The 18,895-nt window shown below is 37.4% G+C and overlaps 1 protein-coding gene across 2 annotated transcripts in view; it reads left to right on the plus strand.

Annotated features, from left to right (window-relative positions):
- Window positions 1-18,895, plus strand: part of LOC149807386 (F-box/WD repeat-containing protein 9-like) — a 49,022-nt gene that overhangs the window by 11,246 nt on the left and 18,881 nt on the right. For both annotated transcript variants that reach the window (XM_089966112.1, XM_089966105.1), the window contains exons 2-4: window positions 15,677-16,326; window positions 16,538-16,677; window positions 17,666-17,794. In XM_089966112.1, coding sequence (XP_089822238.1) covers window positions 15,699-16,326; window positions 16,538-16,677; window positions 17,666-17,794 — 897 coding nt within the window. In that variant the 5' untranslated portion in view covers window positions 15,677-15,698. The remainder of the gene's footprint in view (window positions 1-15,676; window positions 16,327-16,537; window positions 16,678-17,665; window positions 17,795-18,895) is intronic.

Genomic DNA, 18,895 nt, shown 5'->3' on the forward strand with positions numbered 1-18,895 from the left:
AAGATATTCAAAAATATAAATTGAAAACTAGACAGGATAAATCCAGGTTTGGTGAGTTTGCTGCTAAAAGCTATCATTCCAAAGATCAATTTTTAAAACCCGAGTATACTAAAAGAGTAAATAGTAGTACTTGGAACGATTGGGTGTTTAAAATAAATCGAAATGATGATTCTATAGACAAAGAAGATATTGATTATAGGATTTATTCAGAAGGAGCAAGAAGCCTATCATCGTGAACTAAAAGAACAAAGAGAGCAAGAAAAGAAACAACAACAGAAAGAAAAAGAACTAAAACAAAAAGAAAAAGAACTAAAACAAAAAGAAAAGGAACGAAAACGAAAAGAAAGGGAACGAGAAAAAGAACGAAAACAAAAAGAACAAGAACAAAAGAAATCAAAACACCAGCCAGATCCCCCCGATCAACCTTCTCCAATTGTTGCAGCGGAGGAGGAAGAAATATATTATCCGGTTGATGTTGAACCAGAAGATGAACCGAAATCTGGCGAGGGTTTGGGAAGTGGTTTTATTCCTTGTTCTGATAATATCTTCAATGGCGTTTCGCGGTTAGAAGTTCTCACAGCAGGAAAACGAGCCGGAAATAACTCACCAGAAATAATTAAAGAAGCCGCTGATATCTGTCGGCGATTGTTTCAAGGTGGTGTCATGAATGCTAGTATTTACCGAGAACTCGTTGATGATTACAGCGATTAAACAATAGTAAATAGCTTAACATGGTCATATATATCAGACATACGCCTGTGCAGATCAGAGCAGTAAATTCACGATTACCAATCAACAGAGCAGCTTACGGAGACGGACTTGGTGATGTGACGCAAAGATTATTTGCAGGGTTAGCACCAAAATTTGGTCCTCTTGCAAAACAATTATCGATGAAAGCCATTAATGTTGTTAGTGAAGAAGCTCCTGGTGCAATTGTTAGTGCTGCTGGTAAGGCACTTTCGGCAATCAAAGAAAGACTAGCACGGTTAATAAGACGAAAATCAGTACCGGTGAAATTACCGAGTACCGAAATTATGCCCGCGGATGTCAGTAAGGTGATAAATGAAGCGGCAAATCAAAAACTAGCAGCGTTAATAAACCAGGAATCTGACGCACAAAAAAATATAACCGCGAATTTGATAGCAGGAAGTGGACTTCGTGTGCGACGAAGATAATCACCATTTGGAAAAATACGCAATAGTATAAAATGTTCAAACGCATATCCGACCCAGCATTTAACATAGATGAGCCGGTCAAGCAAGATAACTCAGTGCGTGATTATCAATTTTATTCCTATGATGCAGTTAAACCAGATCAACGGGGGCGTATCGAACTTCAGGTTCATGATACAAGTAGATATTTTCTACCCCATGAGGCTTTTATTGAAGTAGAAGGTAAACTTATAAAGGCGGATGGTACTAACTACGGTGGTAATGACCGAGTTGGTTTTGTCAACAACGGGATGATGACATTATTTAATAGCGCCACTTACATGATTGATGGAAAAAATATCGAATCGATTCAAAGTGATGTTGATGTTGCTACAACAATAATTGGTCTAGCAAGATATTCTGATGATTTTACAAGATCGGCTGGTCCATCAGTGATGTTTGCTAAGGATATTACCAACCACGCCGATCATATTCAATATATTAAGTTGCGAACACTACGAGATACTGCATCTGACCCACAGCCAGTTGCTTATGGTCCTGAGTATGAAGCTAGACCAGCTGGTGCATTTGATATTATAAAAAGCATTTCCGGGACTTACAACTCGGGATTTTTAACACGCCAAGCAATGTTGTCAGGACTCAGCAGGAGTTTTTCGTGTGCGATTCCACTAACTCATATCTTAGGATTTTGCAGAGATTTTAGAAGGGTCATCTTTGGAGCTAGACACACAGTTGTGCTTAACAGAAAAGAAAGTGATAATGATGCGATCTAGCGAGGAGATGGTGTTGATGATAATCTTTATGCTGACAGAGTAGATATAACAAAACTTTCACTGTGGATGCCGGTATTAACTCCGTCGATCACGGAAGAACCGCGATTACTCTCTTTTATGAATCAAGGTGGCAAATCATTGCTGTCGTGGTTAACAGTGACTACAGACTCCATCCAAAGTTCCATCAGAGGTTTATTTACTTGGCATATAGCATCACAGCAAGGTGTTTCTGCGCCACGACATATTTTTATTGTGCTTCAAGATAAAACCCGATTTAATAACCAGACACAATCCTGTATGATATTTGACAAACTTGGCGTTACTGATGTTTCGTTGAGAATAAACGGACAACAAGAACCATCCGAAGATATATCATTAAATTTCGACAATAATCATGTGGCGCGCGCATATAATCGCTGGTTGACGTTTTTGACGCGTAACACGAATATAGATACTTGGACGCAAATATCACAGTTTGATTTTACAAATCTGTATCCGATTTATTACTTTCCGCTGGAGCATCTTGATTTATCCAAGCAATTTGTCGTTGATATACACTTCCGAGCTCATATTAATAATCCGCCGGCTGTTGGTCTCGACCCTGGTTACAGAGCAATAGCGGTCATACTCAGTAACAAGGCAATGTTACTTGAAGGTATCAGTGGCCGAATGAGACTCGTTGATGCACCAGTGGAAAATATGTAACGTTAAAAATATGGTAGACAATTAGATCAATCGCGTTAATTATAAAATGTCATATAGTCACGTTAATGTTACTTTGACTTCTGGTCAGATAAAGAAATTACAATCAAAGAACGCGAGTGTGTGTGGGGCCTCATTAACACTAAAAAACGATCAAATCGCTAATGGTGGTCCAAACAAGTTATCGCTGACTAAAACCCAACTAAAACATTTCAATAAAGCAAAGCAAGCAAAAACCGGAGTTCGACTTGATTTCGCTCCAAAAGCTATCAAAGATATGGTTAAAACCGGTGGTATATTTCCACTTCTCGCAGCAATATCAGCATTAATAGCTGCTGCTGCCTCAGTTATCGCAAAAGCAGCCGCGTTAGGAGCTATTGGAACAGCTGCTGGGATGACATTAAAGAAAGCAACTGGAAAACGATACAAAAAAAAGGACGGGGTCTCAGACTTCCGTGAACTCCGCCGTCATGGTACCCAAAACGGTTTTGAAAACCGCTGGTTTTCTACCGATGTCAAATTTTGATATGCTGGATGCTGCTAAACAACTTAAAATAAAAAATTTCAAAGGTGTATTTATGCGAGATCAATTACCACAACAACTGAATAATCCAGAACCTGGTATTATTAATCTCGATAACAGCGATGGTCCAGGAACTCACTGGGTTGCTTACGTGATACATCCACGTGGAATTATCTATTTCGATTCGTATTGGTTAGCACCGCCAGTTGAATTCCTCAAATATGTGCATAGAGTACGAAGTACTCCATCTCCCATTCCAATCTGGTATTCAACGCTACCAACACAAACACTAACCGATCCACCAATATGTGGCCGTGAAGTATTAAATGTGCTTGACGCGATATCAAAATCAACCAAATCGACTCATAAAGTCGTGCACGAGTATACCGCGGGTAGATTTAAAAAATCCTTAAGAGAATAATGGTAGATATTTACGGAAGATCTCTCATCGAAGCAAAGATAAAAAAAAAAACAAAACGCGGTGATGTAGATTTATCAAAATATGCGACCAAAGATGAAATCTACAATCTTTTATCGTTATCCGGGATAGACCCAGATGAGGTTGTTATTTTTCAGGTCCGACATGGCAAGCTAAAAACCAGTAATATCAAATTGAATGACATAGTTCTCAGGGTTCTCGGAGCTACCCCGGATAACATTCCTGTGTTTACTGACAGCGGAAAAATCAGGGATTCAAGTGTATCAGTTGCAAGTTTCAGAGACGAGATGAAAAAAGTTGTAGCAAATCGTTTAAAAAACACAGGTGACACAATGACAGGTGAACTCAGCATGAACGGGAACAAAATAGTCGTTTTAAGAGATCCAACATCCGACGAAGATGCTGCAAAGAAAAAGTATGTTGACTTTAACTATGGCACCGTTGACGATAAATTATCCACGTTGCGAGCCGAGTATGACGTTCACGTAAACGCGTTTTCAAGACTTCGTAGAAACTTTCAAAAAATTGATGAAACCACAAAAGGATTCTTCGGCACTCCGCACACCGTTGACATAAATCTTTCTGATATCAAAACCTATATTGACACGATCAAACAAACACAGCAAGATATCAAAACCAACATTGACACAATCAAACAAACACAGCAAGATATCGTAAGTGGGATTCCTGAGATCGTTAACAAAACCAGTTTGATTAAAATTCCACCTGGAGTTGCCCCCCGGGCATTTTAACAACATAGTGTACACGGTATCATCTGGGCTCGCAACATGCTCTAAACAAAATAATACTATCAAATACACCGCAACAGTCACTGGCGTGTACAGGTTTTCTGTGTTCAGTGTTGCAAAATTTGAGATTTTCACAACATATCCCTGGCGACATTCCATGGACAGGTTATCCGGGGTTGTACTGTAATAATAAATAGCGGAACCGAAGAGGAATTTATACTGGAAGCAGCCGATAAGACATTATACGCAACATCTTATTGGTGGTGTTTGGAATTTGTAGCTGTAACACCTCAATTGGTTACTGCGTAAGATAATAAAATGACTCCGTTAACAGAGTTAAGAATGACAGCATCAACGACAACATTAGATGCGCAACAATATAGATACGATCAAGTACGCGAATGGCAATCAGAGTTAAAAACCCTCATCGACAAATACAACCTAAAAGTAAAAAACTATAAACGACGAGCAGTCATCCTGGATGCGTTAGTATCCTCGGTATCCGCGTTAGTTGCATCCACCGGCGTAGTATTATCAGCGCTAACGCCAGTAACAATCGCAGTAGCGATATGCGTCTCTTCATCAACTGCCATCGCAGGGCTTTTTAATATAATCGCAAAAAAATATCCTCGTGCACGAGCACAAAATTGCACGATTATGTCATACAACTAAACACAGCAACAACCGCATACTCAAAATTGTCGTCGTTGATATCATCAAGCATAAACGATACAACAATATCAGATTCCGAATTCGCGTTAATGGTTAAGATATACGAAGACTGCACCCGCCATTTAAAAACAACAAAGATAAATAATGACGGAATTACTTCAACAGATAGTCGAAAATACAAGCCCCAAAAGAATTTCAATGATAACGGTAAGTTCGACTAACCCTGAATTTAGTATTAATTTTCCAACTGCAATTCCCGTAAAAGAAATCGCACTAGCACAGTTACGAGTATATCACAGTTGGCCCAATATCAGATCAAAATCGTTCGGTGGATTACCAGCGAATAATTCGTTTGTGTTTGCAAATAAAAATAAAGAAGATGGTACACCCGACTGGAACGTCATTGGGATACCAACCGGGTCTTATCAAATCGAAGAAATCAATGAGGAATTACAACGGCGAATAAAAAATATCACAGGAAAAGAATCCAAGATAGCAAAAACCGTTCATGAACCAACGCTGTTTTCTGCAATCGAAATAAGCACTTCAGACTACGCCGTGGATATATATCAGAGTTCAATCAGAACAGTATTAGGATGGCCTGAAATCCCACCTGAAGCACCATCGATACCACCAGAACCGAAAAAGTCTCACTATGTCACTGATAAAAGATCGTATGATGGTTATATCCCAAAATATGAAAATAATCTGTTATGGAAAGGTAAATATCAAACCGGATAATAGCAGATTTCATATTACGTCGGGTGATGCTCAACGTTGGGGGTGGTATTATGGATCGCCGCAGCGACCGTATCTCGAGCAAGATATAAAAATTACTCTCGAGGATATTAGCCGCGAGTATGAGACGCAACAAAAAAAAATTACGCCAATTATTTACCGAGTATCTCCTTGACACGTCGTCGGCAAAAAATGAAATTATTAAGCAAATTGAAATATTAAATCGGCTTGTATTCGACATGGAAACCGTTCATCAAGCTATTATACAAACAGCAGTGGGATGGAATAAACAACAGTTTTTAACTGCATATAAAATGACAGAAGCAGATCTGCCAAGTTTTAAATTTCCCGGGTATAACGCAGATGAATTAAAAATATCCACCACCAAAATCATTGATGAGTTCTTTCCTGACATACTCGCTGCGTGGAGAAAAATACTGCCACCAGCAACTATTCTCCGGCACAACAATGACTCGGAAGGGACAGGCCGACATGTATCCCCGGAAATCGTAAATATAACCCCTGTGGTCGCGGTCAATCTTGTGTGTGATGTAATCGATGGCAGCTACAGCACAGACACAACAGTATCAAATCAAGCCCAGCAAGGATTTGTTCTTTATTCATTCACCCCGAAAGAACCACCTGGGTATCTGATTGTGCAAAAGCCGATCAATCAGGTTTATTTGCAGTGTTATAATCCACTGTTATCAAGAATAAATTTCAAATTAACAGACCAATCTGGCCACCTTCTGGATTTAAGACATGAAACACTACATATTAATCTACATGTGAAATCCTAAGGATTTCTATCGTAAAGATCTCATCTAAAGATTTTCAAGGATTTTGTCTTAAGAATTTTATCCTAAAGATTTTCAATCATCAAATCTATGATTTTCAAGGATTTCTATCCTAAAAATCTCCAAAAAAATCCTGACAGTCGGCGTGGATATTGTTTTTACTGTCGCTCAGAATTATTTTTTCCTGACAGACCCTGATTTTTAATTAATCAAACGAGTATTATATATGTACCAGCACGTGAAGGTTTTTATACACGACAAACAAGCACTTGAAAACTACATCAAAGAGGTGTTTATGCAGTCCCCGGTCAGCACTGTTGATCTAGTTATTGATGTATTCGGTAATGGAGACTTTTTATTAACGCAGGGACAGTTAGATGAACTGCGGCAAAAACGTATCTGTGTCATCATATGTGACAGAGATCAGATTTTAAATTATGCACATTCCTGCATTAAATTTGATCAGCTTAAGGAAATATTATTTAACTCTGCAGATCAGATTGATGCAGATCAGATTGATACAAGTGAAAATAACTCATCAGATTGATTGATGTAGGTAAAAAAATTTTTATCTGTGTTTGATGCAGGTAAAAAAATATTTTTTTTTTGTGTCAGTACAACGAGACTGACATTTTACTTTCAATTTCATTTCCACGTACCTGACTTCATTTCCAAGAAATCAAGGAGATTTAACTTTTGATCTTTTTTCTCAACTGTCTTGCACGAGTATTAATTATTTTTTTTTTTATTCGTATTCTTCAGACAATGCTGATCTAATTTTTTCGATTGCACGGCAGAGAGGGACAAATTCATCTAGTTGATGTTCTTCTATTGTAGCTAGTGATTTATATAACTCTGTCTAGATTTTCTTTATAAATTTATACTGAGCAGGCAAAATATACCGACCTTCCAATTTAGCCTCACATAGTGCTTCAAAATCAGACATGATTTTTTTAGGATTTAATTCATCAGATATATTAATTCCATTTTCTAATAATTTTTTAATAGCAACAATTACATCATTGATATTTTCGTAATTCATTATTTATATAATTATATACTTAAAAGGAAAAAAAAACAGTAGCCTTGATGAACGGCTGTTGCACAATCTCTTTGATGAAATCACCTTGATAAAATCAAGGGGAGAGAAATCCATAATTGACTTTTACACAATCGTTGCAGAGTCTACATAGGAAAACGAAATCCAGCTATTAAACTTGTATGAAAAAGTTGATTTGGTTATATTTTCTGCAACACGTTGGACTGAACTCTGGTTAATACCGAAATGCCTGCCAGCCGCATTCATTGACTGAAAATTCATCTTTTCGCCGGTCGCTATATTTAAAGATTGAACCGCTGTCTTTCCAATGCTCTTAAACCGACCAGCTATTCCATGTAGGTTAGATAAATTATTGTTAAGTTTTTGTCCGTCAGTATGATCGATCACAAGGCCGTCTTTGATCTCTCCAAAGAAACATTCGAATACAAACCTGTGATTGTAATATATTCTTTTATTCCCAATGTTGCACATACGATAACCAGTATTACTAACAGTACCAACTGTGTTTTTCGACCTACAATTTCTAATATCACCATTACGATTCGCTTCGTAATTCTTGATGACAGGGTGTCGGACAAATTCTTCATTCATTATACAATAATAATGTCATTTGTCTAATTTATAATTTGCTTAATTTATAATTTGTCTGAAAACTTACTTATATAATCGCGCTCACATTTCAGCACATCACTGTTATTTTTTTTTTTTTATAATATCTTTTAAGTTCACGGTATCGCTTACCGCCGCAACTTGCGCACAATTGTGTTTTACCCCTGACCCCAATACCACATCGCAGACACGGTATTGGTCCCAAACTCCCATTCCGAAGACTTTGGGAATGTTCTCCGCAGAATTCTTTTCTGCAGGATTTGTTACAAGGAGTTACAGCTCCTACCTTGAGCCACTTGCACTGATTGGCTTGAGGCATTATATATATATTATTTCTTATTTAAATGTTTGTCTTAAATATAATATGGAAGAGTTTGAGAGATTATCTGCAATCAAGCCCCGGAAAGCTTCTAGATTTGATCTCGACAGACTAACCCTGATTCGCGGAGGCAAGCCCTGACTGGTCTGTTTGATATTATCAGGGTTGCCAAGGAAGAATTTCGTAATGATGGAGCATCGCACGAGTGGTCTACATTCAAAATTATACGCGACGACGATGTCAAGGATGCTACAGTGAGTGATGCACGAGCGAAAACAATCATCGATTACCTCAATCAGAAATATCATTTGAGAATAAAGTTTACTGTGCAGGTGGATTATCCGTGACAAACGTGACCCTGTCCTTGTTAATGGAAAAACTGCTCTGTTAAGTAAAGATTTCAAACCAGGAATGCTGACTGGGATTGAAAAACCATATTACGCTCGAGCGTATCCTGTGACCGCGGTCGTTTATGGAATCTATCAGCTAAATGATAGACCTAACATTAATGATCTTACCCCGATGAGATTTTCAAAGCTGAATTGTGTAGCCGAGCGAGTAATGGAATATTTTACAAATGCGAAGCGTGGAAACGGTTTAACTGATCTGCGACGTGAAAAAATAAACAAATGGGCTGAATCGGTTAAGGATACAGGAGCGTCAATAAACGATGTCGCTGAGTTATCAAGTAAATTAAAATTTCCAATGGTAGTGAAAACATTAACGGGGGAGGTTTTATATGAATCAGCGAATAAAGGAGAGGGAGCTCCAATTGAAATTATTGACCATAACGCTCATGCTTGGACCTCCGCGGTAATAATATTTCCACGAAATCGTGTTGTGAGATATTACTCGTCAGAGAGCTTTTGGAGTGGAATATTTGATGCTATTAGCCGAATAAGCAAAAATGACCTTGTGTCAGTGTGGTTGTTTAAAAGTTCCGAAGATGGTGAGTATGATCAATTTGTAAGACCTAACCGCGAATTATATCGTAAAGAATCTCTCCACGAGGAAATGAGAAAACTCGCACAGAGACATTCAGACAATACTGAGCAGTTATTAACTAATTGTTTTACAGTTCCGTCAGTTGCTGCCCACGCCGCGAGAGAGAGAAACTCATGGAGACCAACACACGCTGAGTTCCTTGATGATGTCCAGGATAGTTGTATCGAATACGGACACGGCAGTTTGTGGAACACCGAGTATAATATCAGCGAGATGATTTCCGTGGACATGACCGCGTGTTATCCCGGAAGTTTTCTTGGGATGGGCGAGTGCGCCGGATATTTTAAAAGATTTGGTCATCCTTGTCATGAGATGGTAAGAGTATCAGTTAATGGTCCATTACCCGATTTTTCCCTGACAGGATTTGCTCGTGTAACGTCGTTTGAATTCACTATAAATCTTCATCCTTGCTGTTATGTTTGGTTTGGTAGACACTTCTCGGAGAAACGTTGGGCACCAATAGTGTTATTACGATATATGCTTGACAGTAAAATGTTAAAGTCGTTGACTGTCAATGAAGCGATTATATCATATCGGAAACAGACTTCGGTTTGGTTACCAACACCTGAGCGTATCAGTCTCGATGAAGTCATCGAAGAATGCAAACAGGGATATCCAGACCTGTCCGCGGATGTCATTGTTAATGATGCTTCTAATATTCTTAAGATTAAACTCAGCAACAGTGAAAAAACAGCAAAGGATCTTGGTAGAAGAATAATTGGTAAATTTACTCAGGGTGGTGCATACGATCATAAACGGCATCACTCACGATTGATTATGGATGATGTTGAATTAGATTTTATAATTAATGATACCACTGCCAGAAATATGCTTTGTAATAGGGAAGACGCTTACTTGTCTGACGGAACACGGTTGGGCACAATTGTTAGTTACATCAATGGAGAATCACCTCAGTACACACATTTAACATCTTCGATGCTCGCTTATGTTTCTATAAATTTGCTATCGATGATAAATAGATTTCCTGACACTGCAGTTAGAGTTGCAACGGATTCATTTTATATCGATAAAAGATATTCAGAATTACTGGCTCGTTTCACAAGCAATGATGAATCATGGAGTTCATGGAGAATAAAAAAAGAAATGTTACATTGTTATTGTGAATCCGTCGATGTTGCGGTTAAAGATAGTTATTGCAAATCAGAATTATCAGAAATGTCGAATGCATCATCTGTATATGATCCAGTATCCAGACACAGGACTGTTTATTTGAACGGGGCGGGAACCTCTGGTAAGACAACTCGAGTGATTGAATTATTTCGACAGAATTCAGATATGATTGTGCTAACACCAACACACAGACTTGCCAGGGAGATGAAACAACGAGGAGTCAATTCTAGTACTTATCACAGCTTTTTCAAATACAGCGGTGGTGTGTGGACTCCTGACCGAATGGGAGAGAAATATATTCCAAAGGTTATTATCTGGGATGAAATATGTACGGTACTGTTAGAAACATTAAAAACATTTCTCGATTGGTTATTAACAAAAAATACAGCTGTGATAATGTGCGGCGATCACGGTCAGCCACCTCCGTTTGTTGGACCATCCCCACACGATTGGTTGAAGAATTCTGTTGATTATTATTCGGAGATAACTGATGATCACAGATCTCTCGATGCAGAATTAAAGGAATTTAAAACATTAATCAGACTACAACCGAATAAAATTCAATGTGAAATAATGCGCAAGGTGATTTCAGAAACTTCCTTGAACGACTTTTGGAAAACGTGGAGACCAAACGATTTGATAGTGGCAAGTAGAAAGATAGAGACACACTTCAACAACAGTTATTTCAATTACACAAGAAAAAATTCCCAACACTGCCAGTGCCTTTGTGTTATAGACCAGCTGATACGCGGTTACAGAATATTGACGTTGATATACCAGGACAGTCAGGGGGGAAGCAGAATCTCGTATTAAATGATATTGTCGCAGTTGATATCAATGTTGTTGAAGATGCACTGCGCGCCGATAAATCCCCGTGGACGCTAGGATACACAATGACGATACATTCATCTCAAGGACTAACTATCTCTGATACAGTTGTTTGGATCATTGATGATTGAATTGAGTGGTCAAACTTATTTTACTTGGCTGTATTCAGAGTCAGAAGAATATCTCAACTGCGAAGGATTGTCTTAGATGAGTCAATGGCTGATGAAATTAATAATGAAAACAACAGTGATATAATCAGAAAAAAATTAGCTGGTTACAAACAGAGCGACAAAAAAAAAATAAACGAGAATATGACCTTGATGTTGAATTTATCATGACACTAAAGCAACAGCAAAATAATCATTGTGCAAGCTGTAATTGTATAATGTTGTGGCAGTATTCAGATAAACATTCAAGACAATTTACCGTAGATAGAAAGGATAATCGTCTTGGTCATACAGGTGAAAATGTGATGCTGACCTGTCTCGAGTGCAACCGGCGTAGGGGTGCTAGTTAAGTGATCTAGGCGGTAATTGTGTGTCCTCGGGAATTACTCGTAATTGTTCACATGTAAACCCACGTTGAGGAGCAGTCGAATCCAACCTGTAGATTGCTGGTCAACCAGTAGATCTAGTTATGTTAGATATTTTGTGTGTAGTGATGCTCCAGATAGGATCAGTCGCTCTTTTTTTACCCTTTTCAAGTTCTCCTGGTTCATATAAATATCTCACAGTGACATCAACCAGTATTGGTTGTGCTGAAAAATTACGTCGCTGTGGTATATGTTTTTTGGTAATTGCGTTAATAGGTTTCATGTTGGTTGTTCGAGTAATTTCATTATTTAATGCAGCTATCACATTTGGTAATCTTGCAACTCATTCGCGTGATCTCTTGTCCTGAATGAATTCCTTCGCGTATTGATATCCAAATAACCGCTCAGCAAGTGTTCAATTAAATCGTTCAACAATTGCCTGATCACGATGAATCTCAGTATGCCCTCGTCTGATGGTGACATTATGTTGCTTCATCAGCGATGATACTGCACCCTGAAATTCTTTGCCAGGATCAACTTGTAAGAGATGTGGCCATCGTAGAGGTCCTCGTTGATAAATTCGTTCAAACGCAGAAGCAACCTCAAATGCTGTTTTAGTCGTTAACGGTTCCGCATCTTTGTATCTACTTGCAACATCAACTACAGTTAACGCGTATTTATATGTTATTTGACGTCTTCGGATTTTAATAGTATCATGTGGCAGAAATAATATGTCAGCCTGATGAACTTCATTAGGAACACTAACATTGAAATGCGCAAAGTGAATTTGTTTATGCGGTGGTTGGTAAATTTACCATATTGCCTGTTTGGATAACCACCTTTTAGCAGTATCGCGCGTAACTTTTGCTGCTTCAGCGAGTTTACTAATTGCTGCGCTACCCCTCCAATATCCTTTTGGGGAATAATAAATCGACTCCATTTATAATTAATTACCAGCACCTAACGCTAATTTACCTTTCATTGCGGATTTTATTAACCAACTAGCTAATTTTTCCTTGAGAGATTTATCAGTGATGGAATTTAACGCGTGAATTAATTTCACATCTGCGAGATGTCTATGCTGCAGATCTTTACTTTTATAAGCTACATCATGAGCATGACACGCCTTATCAATAGCGTTTATCGGATACTCACCTGGTTTTGGTTGATCTTGGTCATCAAGTCTGATATCAAGTGGGGTTCCAGGGCCGCAGTAATTATATGTTTTTCTCCTGGGTATTTAGCCCACAGAGTCCCATGTAGTTTTGTTAATTTTGCTGCGATGTCACCCCCGTGTTGCTTTTTTATTTTTTACTTGACGCTGGCTTTGGCTTTGATTTGACTTTGGTTTTGGTTTTTCACCTGACTTGCCAGTGGAAATAAATTTAAATTTCTTTGTACCGCATCGCTCACACTTGCCCGTAACCGCAGATCTATTATTTTTTGTTGTAATGGTTGTTAGATCACTTGTCGATGTGCGCGCCCAGCATTTCACACAATATAAATCCATATTTATTTTATATTATTCTAATGGAGATCACTGACTTTTCTGCTGCAAGGAAACGAGAACCAGTTAAGCATCACGCAGCGCTACCAAATTATGTTCCTATGATTATTATAGGTCCATCTGGAAGTGGTAAGATGCAGTTGTTACTTAATTTAATAATGAAGTGGATGAAGTGGGACAAATTATATTTGGTAGCTCCATCTGTAGACGATCAACGATGCTATGAAGTGTTAAAAGATTATAATGAAAGCGCAAAATCGTTAAGCGGAGACGATGTTGTTGAATTTATAACTGACATCAATGAAGCGCCAAGTATTGATGATATTGATGGGTCAATTAACAATTTAGTTGTTTACGATGACGTAATGTTGGATAAACAATCAAATCCAGCTAGGATATTTTCCAGAGGTAGACACAAAAACACAGATGTAATTTATGTAACTCAGCGGTATACACAGATCCCTAAAGTGATCAGGGATAACTGTAATATTCTTACTGTCTTTAATGGAGTTGATACTCACACGTTACGAAATATTCATCAGACCTGGTGTAGTGGTGATATGGACATAAATAAGTTTAGAAATTTCTTTAGTCGTGCTAAAATAACCCCACACAGATTTGTAACAATAAATTTACATGATCCTCAAACACGGTATCGAACCCGGTTAGATAATTTTTTTAATTCATAGAAGCAGGGAGGGCAACGCTCTCAACGCATCACCGACAATCGCGCACTTTTTTCTTAAGTTGCATCGAAGAAAAAAAAATGATCAGCGATAACAGGTAAACCAATTTGTCGTTGACGGAGTTGTTTTACGCTGGATATCGCATTTTTTTACGATTTTTGCGATCCCCCAGGAAGTCGTATTTTGGCAAAATACAGGTGAACCAATTAGAGCTTGTTCGCCCCCCCCCCCCCCCCGCCGCTGCTCTTAACATTCTATATAGTGAAGAAGCGAATTCTTTATACTAAAATGATTATTTTGTCGCAGTAATTCCAAGGTGATAGAACAGAACATGTAGAACTTTTCTTGTTTAGAAGAAATTAAAATCGAAGACATAATGTAATAATCAGGAGTTCTCTATAAAAATCGGAAGATATTATGAAATCGTGGAGTGTGGAGCGACCCCAAAAATCGGGAGTGTTATTTTCCCTCCCGGCATGAAAGTCGACAGGTATGGTGCAAGGTCGTTTACATCAAAGCAAAGTACAACTCAGTTTTTACGGTATTAGCATAATTTTCGACGCATTATTTCCGAAACTTTATTATTGTATTTTGGAGATATCTTGAAAGTTGAGTGCAGTTGTGCCCGTGATTCATCTCCACGGAATGTACTTAATTCAGCTCATAATCACACCTACAATGTACATGCGGTGGCGCCATTATGTAGATACATTCAGTCGCCTAATTGTGAGCGTTGAATCGAACCGTATTGTTTATTCGTTGTGTTGTCATACTGGGATTACATTTTAATGAGTTTCGGTATTACAATTTCAAAGCAAAGTAAAAACGTAATTACCGGTGCACTGATATAAAATGTCCAATGCAATGATCCATAAACAAACAATGATTGAGTCAAAAAAGAGAGGTAATGTTACAGAACTCGCGATTGCTAAATTCTTGTCATCGTTAGATCAAATTATACACAAATCTAAATTAGGCAGAAACAATAAGAAAACAGAAAATAAAATTACTTTTCAAACAAGTTTATACCATTTCTTTTTAATAATCTTGCACGCCAACTTCGAGATAAGTATACATGTAATTTTTTAAAATACAAGTTTGTCTAAATAAATGCATTTAGAACTTACCTCGTGTATCTTGATATGCCTCAGAGTTGTAAGTCGGCTTATACGCGGGTCATGCACTTTTTAGTTGTTTATACCTATTCAGTTTGTGGGTCGGCTTATACGCGAGAGGCTTATACGCGAGTATATACGGTAGATATATGTGCCATTGACCTTCATGGTCCGTATAAATGTGAATAAAAGCAGCAGTCAAAAAGTATTTAAAAGACTGACCTTACAATTTAAAATGAGACAATTGCAAAAAAATTTTATGCTCTCAGAATGAAGATTTGTAAAATTTTTTATTTTAAACAGTATTTATAAATTTCAGAGTCCAAACATTCCAATCTAAAATGGAAACTGCAGGTGGAAACAATACTAGCTTGTCTGTTGAAGGGAATCATGAACTAAGTTTCCATGACCAGAAAAATGAGATCAGTCCCACAGATCCTATCTCCTCAAAGCAGAGTTATCCGGACAGTTTTCAAGAGGACACCAACATGACCCCACTGGTAGGCAAAACTGCCAATACACAGGATGCTGAGTATGTGACAGATAATACTAATCTTGCTACTGGTATAAATTGTTATTGCAAAGACATAAGAAAACATCCAACCATGTCAGAGAATTTACAGGCCTTTCAGCTACAGGGAGTTGAAAAAGTATATGATTCAAAAAATGTTGAGGGCTATTATCTGAACACTGAAAAGGAAACTATGAATATTGACAATATATGCATTGAACATGAAGAACAGTTTCATAGTGCTGATGTTGATGAAGTCACTACAGCAGAAAATTACTCTAACTTAGTGTCATTGCCAGTAGAACTTTTGATCTTGATTTCTACGTATCTTGATTCCAAAACCATTATCAAATCACTATCAAGGGTATGCAGGTCCTTTTATGAACTGTTCTCTGCAGATATTTACTGGAAAACAAGAATTTCACAGAGGTGGCCAAAGAAATATCCTCCAGTGGATGGTAAGTACTTTCAGCTTTATATAATTCATATAATAGGTTGAAAAATCTATGAAAAAACCTTGTGCATTGAAAAGTTTTATATGGGATTTCTAATTGGTCATTAGAACCGTGAATTCTTAATGTTCCATAAGTGTGTCTAACCTGCAGAAGCAAGGACAAGGGCAGCACTTGATAAACTTCTTGTTAAAGTTACTAAAATCTCTTTTTCAAGTTGAAGACTTTAAGTGGCATCAGGGCTGTATGGAGCGAGAGGAGTTTTGCCGTGTGTGGTCAGACCCAGAAACACAGACATACCATATCATGCTGAAAGAGGGATTCTTTGCCCCTGTTGATGTGGTCCATGTTATGAAGGTATATATTTAAACAAGGATGAAAGTAAACCTGACTATAACAGACATTCAAAGGACCACAAATGTTGTCTTTGTTAACATGAGTTCTTTATGTAAAGGTGACATGTATTAAAGAACTGATAAAAATGATTTTCTGATATATGAGGGGTGTCCTTTGTATGGAACTGTCTGCTTAGGCAGGTGTTACTTTGCTTTTAAGAAGTCATGATATATTGTTGTAATTAAGATTAGCTTGATTCCAGTAAAAGCTCTGCCAACCTTTGATCTTATTTTCCTGGTTAAAATCTCAATGTTCAGTTGGTAGTTGCTGTTGTTGACTGTTTTTGACATGAATTGTAAAACAAGAATTGTAATTAAATTTTAACAGTTGACGGAATTTTGAAAATGAAGTCAATTTTGTTAGTTCAGTGCACTGATATAGGACCTTTTTCCAGGTACTATTATTAACCCAAATATTTAAACCTTTACATTTTCTGGACATCATATTTTTGTAATCACATGGATGTACAAGTCTTACCATGTACATTTTGTTTATAGCCAGTGAAAAAGAAAATTCAAGTTAGAATGTACACTAAGGAATATTTTACATTATACTGAAAATATGGTTGAATAGATGACTGTCAGACCTTGAAACCTTTTTAAGTATCCCCATTACCACATGGTGTAAATGAAGATGTTGTCAGTAGGCAGCATTTAAACACTTGACATGCTTCAGAACAAGTGATCACACAGTTCTGTCAAGTAAGGGAGATGTGAGCTTGTTCAAAGGGATTATAAAGAAAACAACAACCTTTCACTTTAAGACTGAAACACTTTGATTACTGTTAAGTCAGTGGTTATCATTGTTATATTGCATGCTTCTTTTTTTCATATCACTGAGGAGCATACTAAAGGAGATTAAGCAGTCATGAACATGAAATATAAATTTAGTCTTTTATGTTTTCTTAGGAAAACCTGCAGTAATATTCATACAGATATATACTTTCCAGGATGGAAAACTACTAGCATCAGGCTCCAGGGACAGATATCTCAATCTGTTTGACCTGGACAAATTTGACCCTGAGAAACCCGACTGCTTGAAGGATGTAAAAGTCCACACTGACAGCAAGGCACATAAGGTAATGTTTGAGGAGACTTTTATATACAGATGTAGGTAATCATTTCATATTATCCTTGTTGAAACAAACATTTGGAGTTAATTGCATTTTGACCCTAAGTTTTTGTTTTCTTTCATTTGTTTGCTCATTCTTTTGTTACTTTATTACATCCTCAATATCTTGGACCATATTTCACCTTCAGACATGAAAGTTTGTATGTGGATACCTCTCAGGATGAATAACTTGGCCATATCAGATCTAGGTCCTTGTCACCAAATTTTCATGCATGAGTAACGTTTGTATTTTAATTCATTCATACATATAAAAATTGGTATGTGGATGCATGTGATGAACTCAACCATACCAATGACCTGGTCACTTGAGGGACATTTTTTCAGCAATTCGCCCATTATACCCACAATATTTTGGACTCTATTTCAGCTACATTCATGGAAATATTTATGTGGCTACATCTTAAAGTGTATGACCTAAACATACAAAAACTAGTTCACTTCAACCCAATTTCAATGCTTGAGTGACTTTTGTATTTTCAGCCTTATTTGTGTTATGTGTATCTTTTCCTAGATCCTATTTCATCTACACTTGAAATTTGGTATGCATCACAAGGTGACTAACCAAACCATATTAAAGCTAGATCATTTTGACCTGATTTTCACACTTGAGTGACTTTTTATTTTCTGCGAGTTGTATTTAATGCCCTCGATATATTTTATCTGTGTTAACTTACACTTAAGAAGACTGGTCTGTAGGTGCATCACAAGCTGTGTAACTTAACTAAATCAAACTTGAATAGCTTATGAATTTTAATGTCAGTAATTCAGCAATACATATATTTCACTTCAGTCAAACTTGGTTATCTCAATTATGTCGGGGGTAACAAAACTCATTGTCATAACTGGGTCCCCAGATAACAGAATTCATAAAAAACGGTGTAATTTTAACGATGTCCTTGACTTTTATTCCTGTCTCTTGCTCCTAGGTTTACTGGAATGTTGCTGACAAACGGGTCATAGTTTTAAGATTAATTATTGCTTTATCTGTACACAGTGTTACTTTGGTAACAAGTGTTGTGATTTCATAAGCTTTTAAATAGAATTCAGA

This window comes from Sinohyriopsis cumingii, chromosome 1 (genome assembly GCF_028554795.1).
Source record: "Sinohyriopsis cumingii isolate HCF-2022 chromosome 1, ASM2855479v2, whole genome shotgun sequence".
In the NCBI taxonomy this organism is placed as follows: Eukaryota; Metazoa; Mollusca; class Bivalvia; order Unionida; family Unionidae; genus Sinohyriopsis; species Sinohyriopsis cumingii.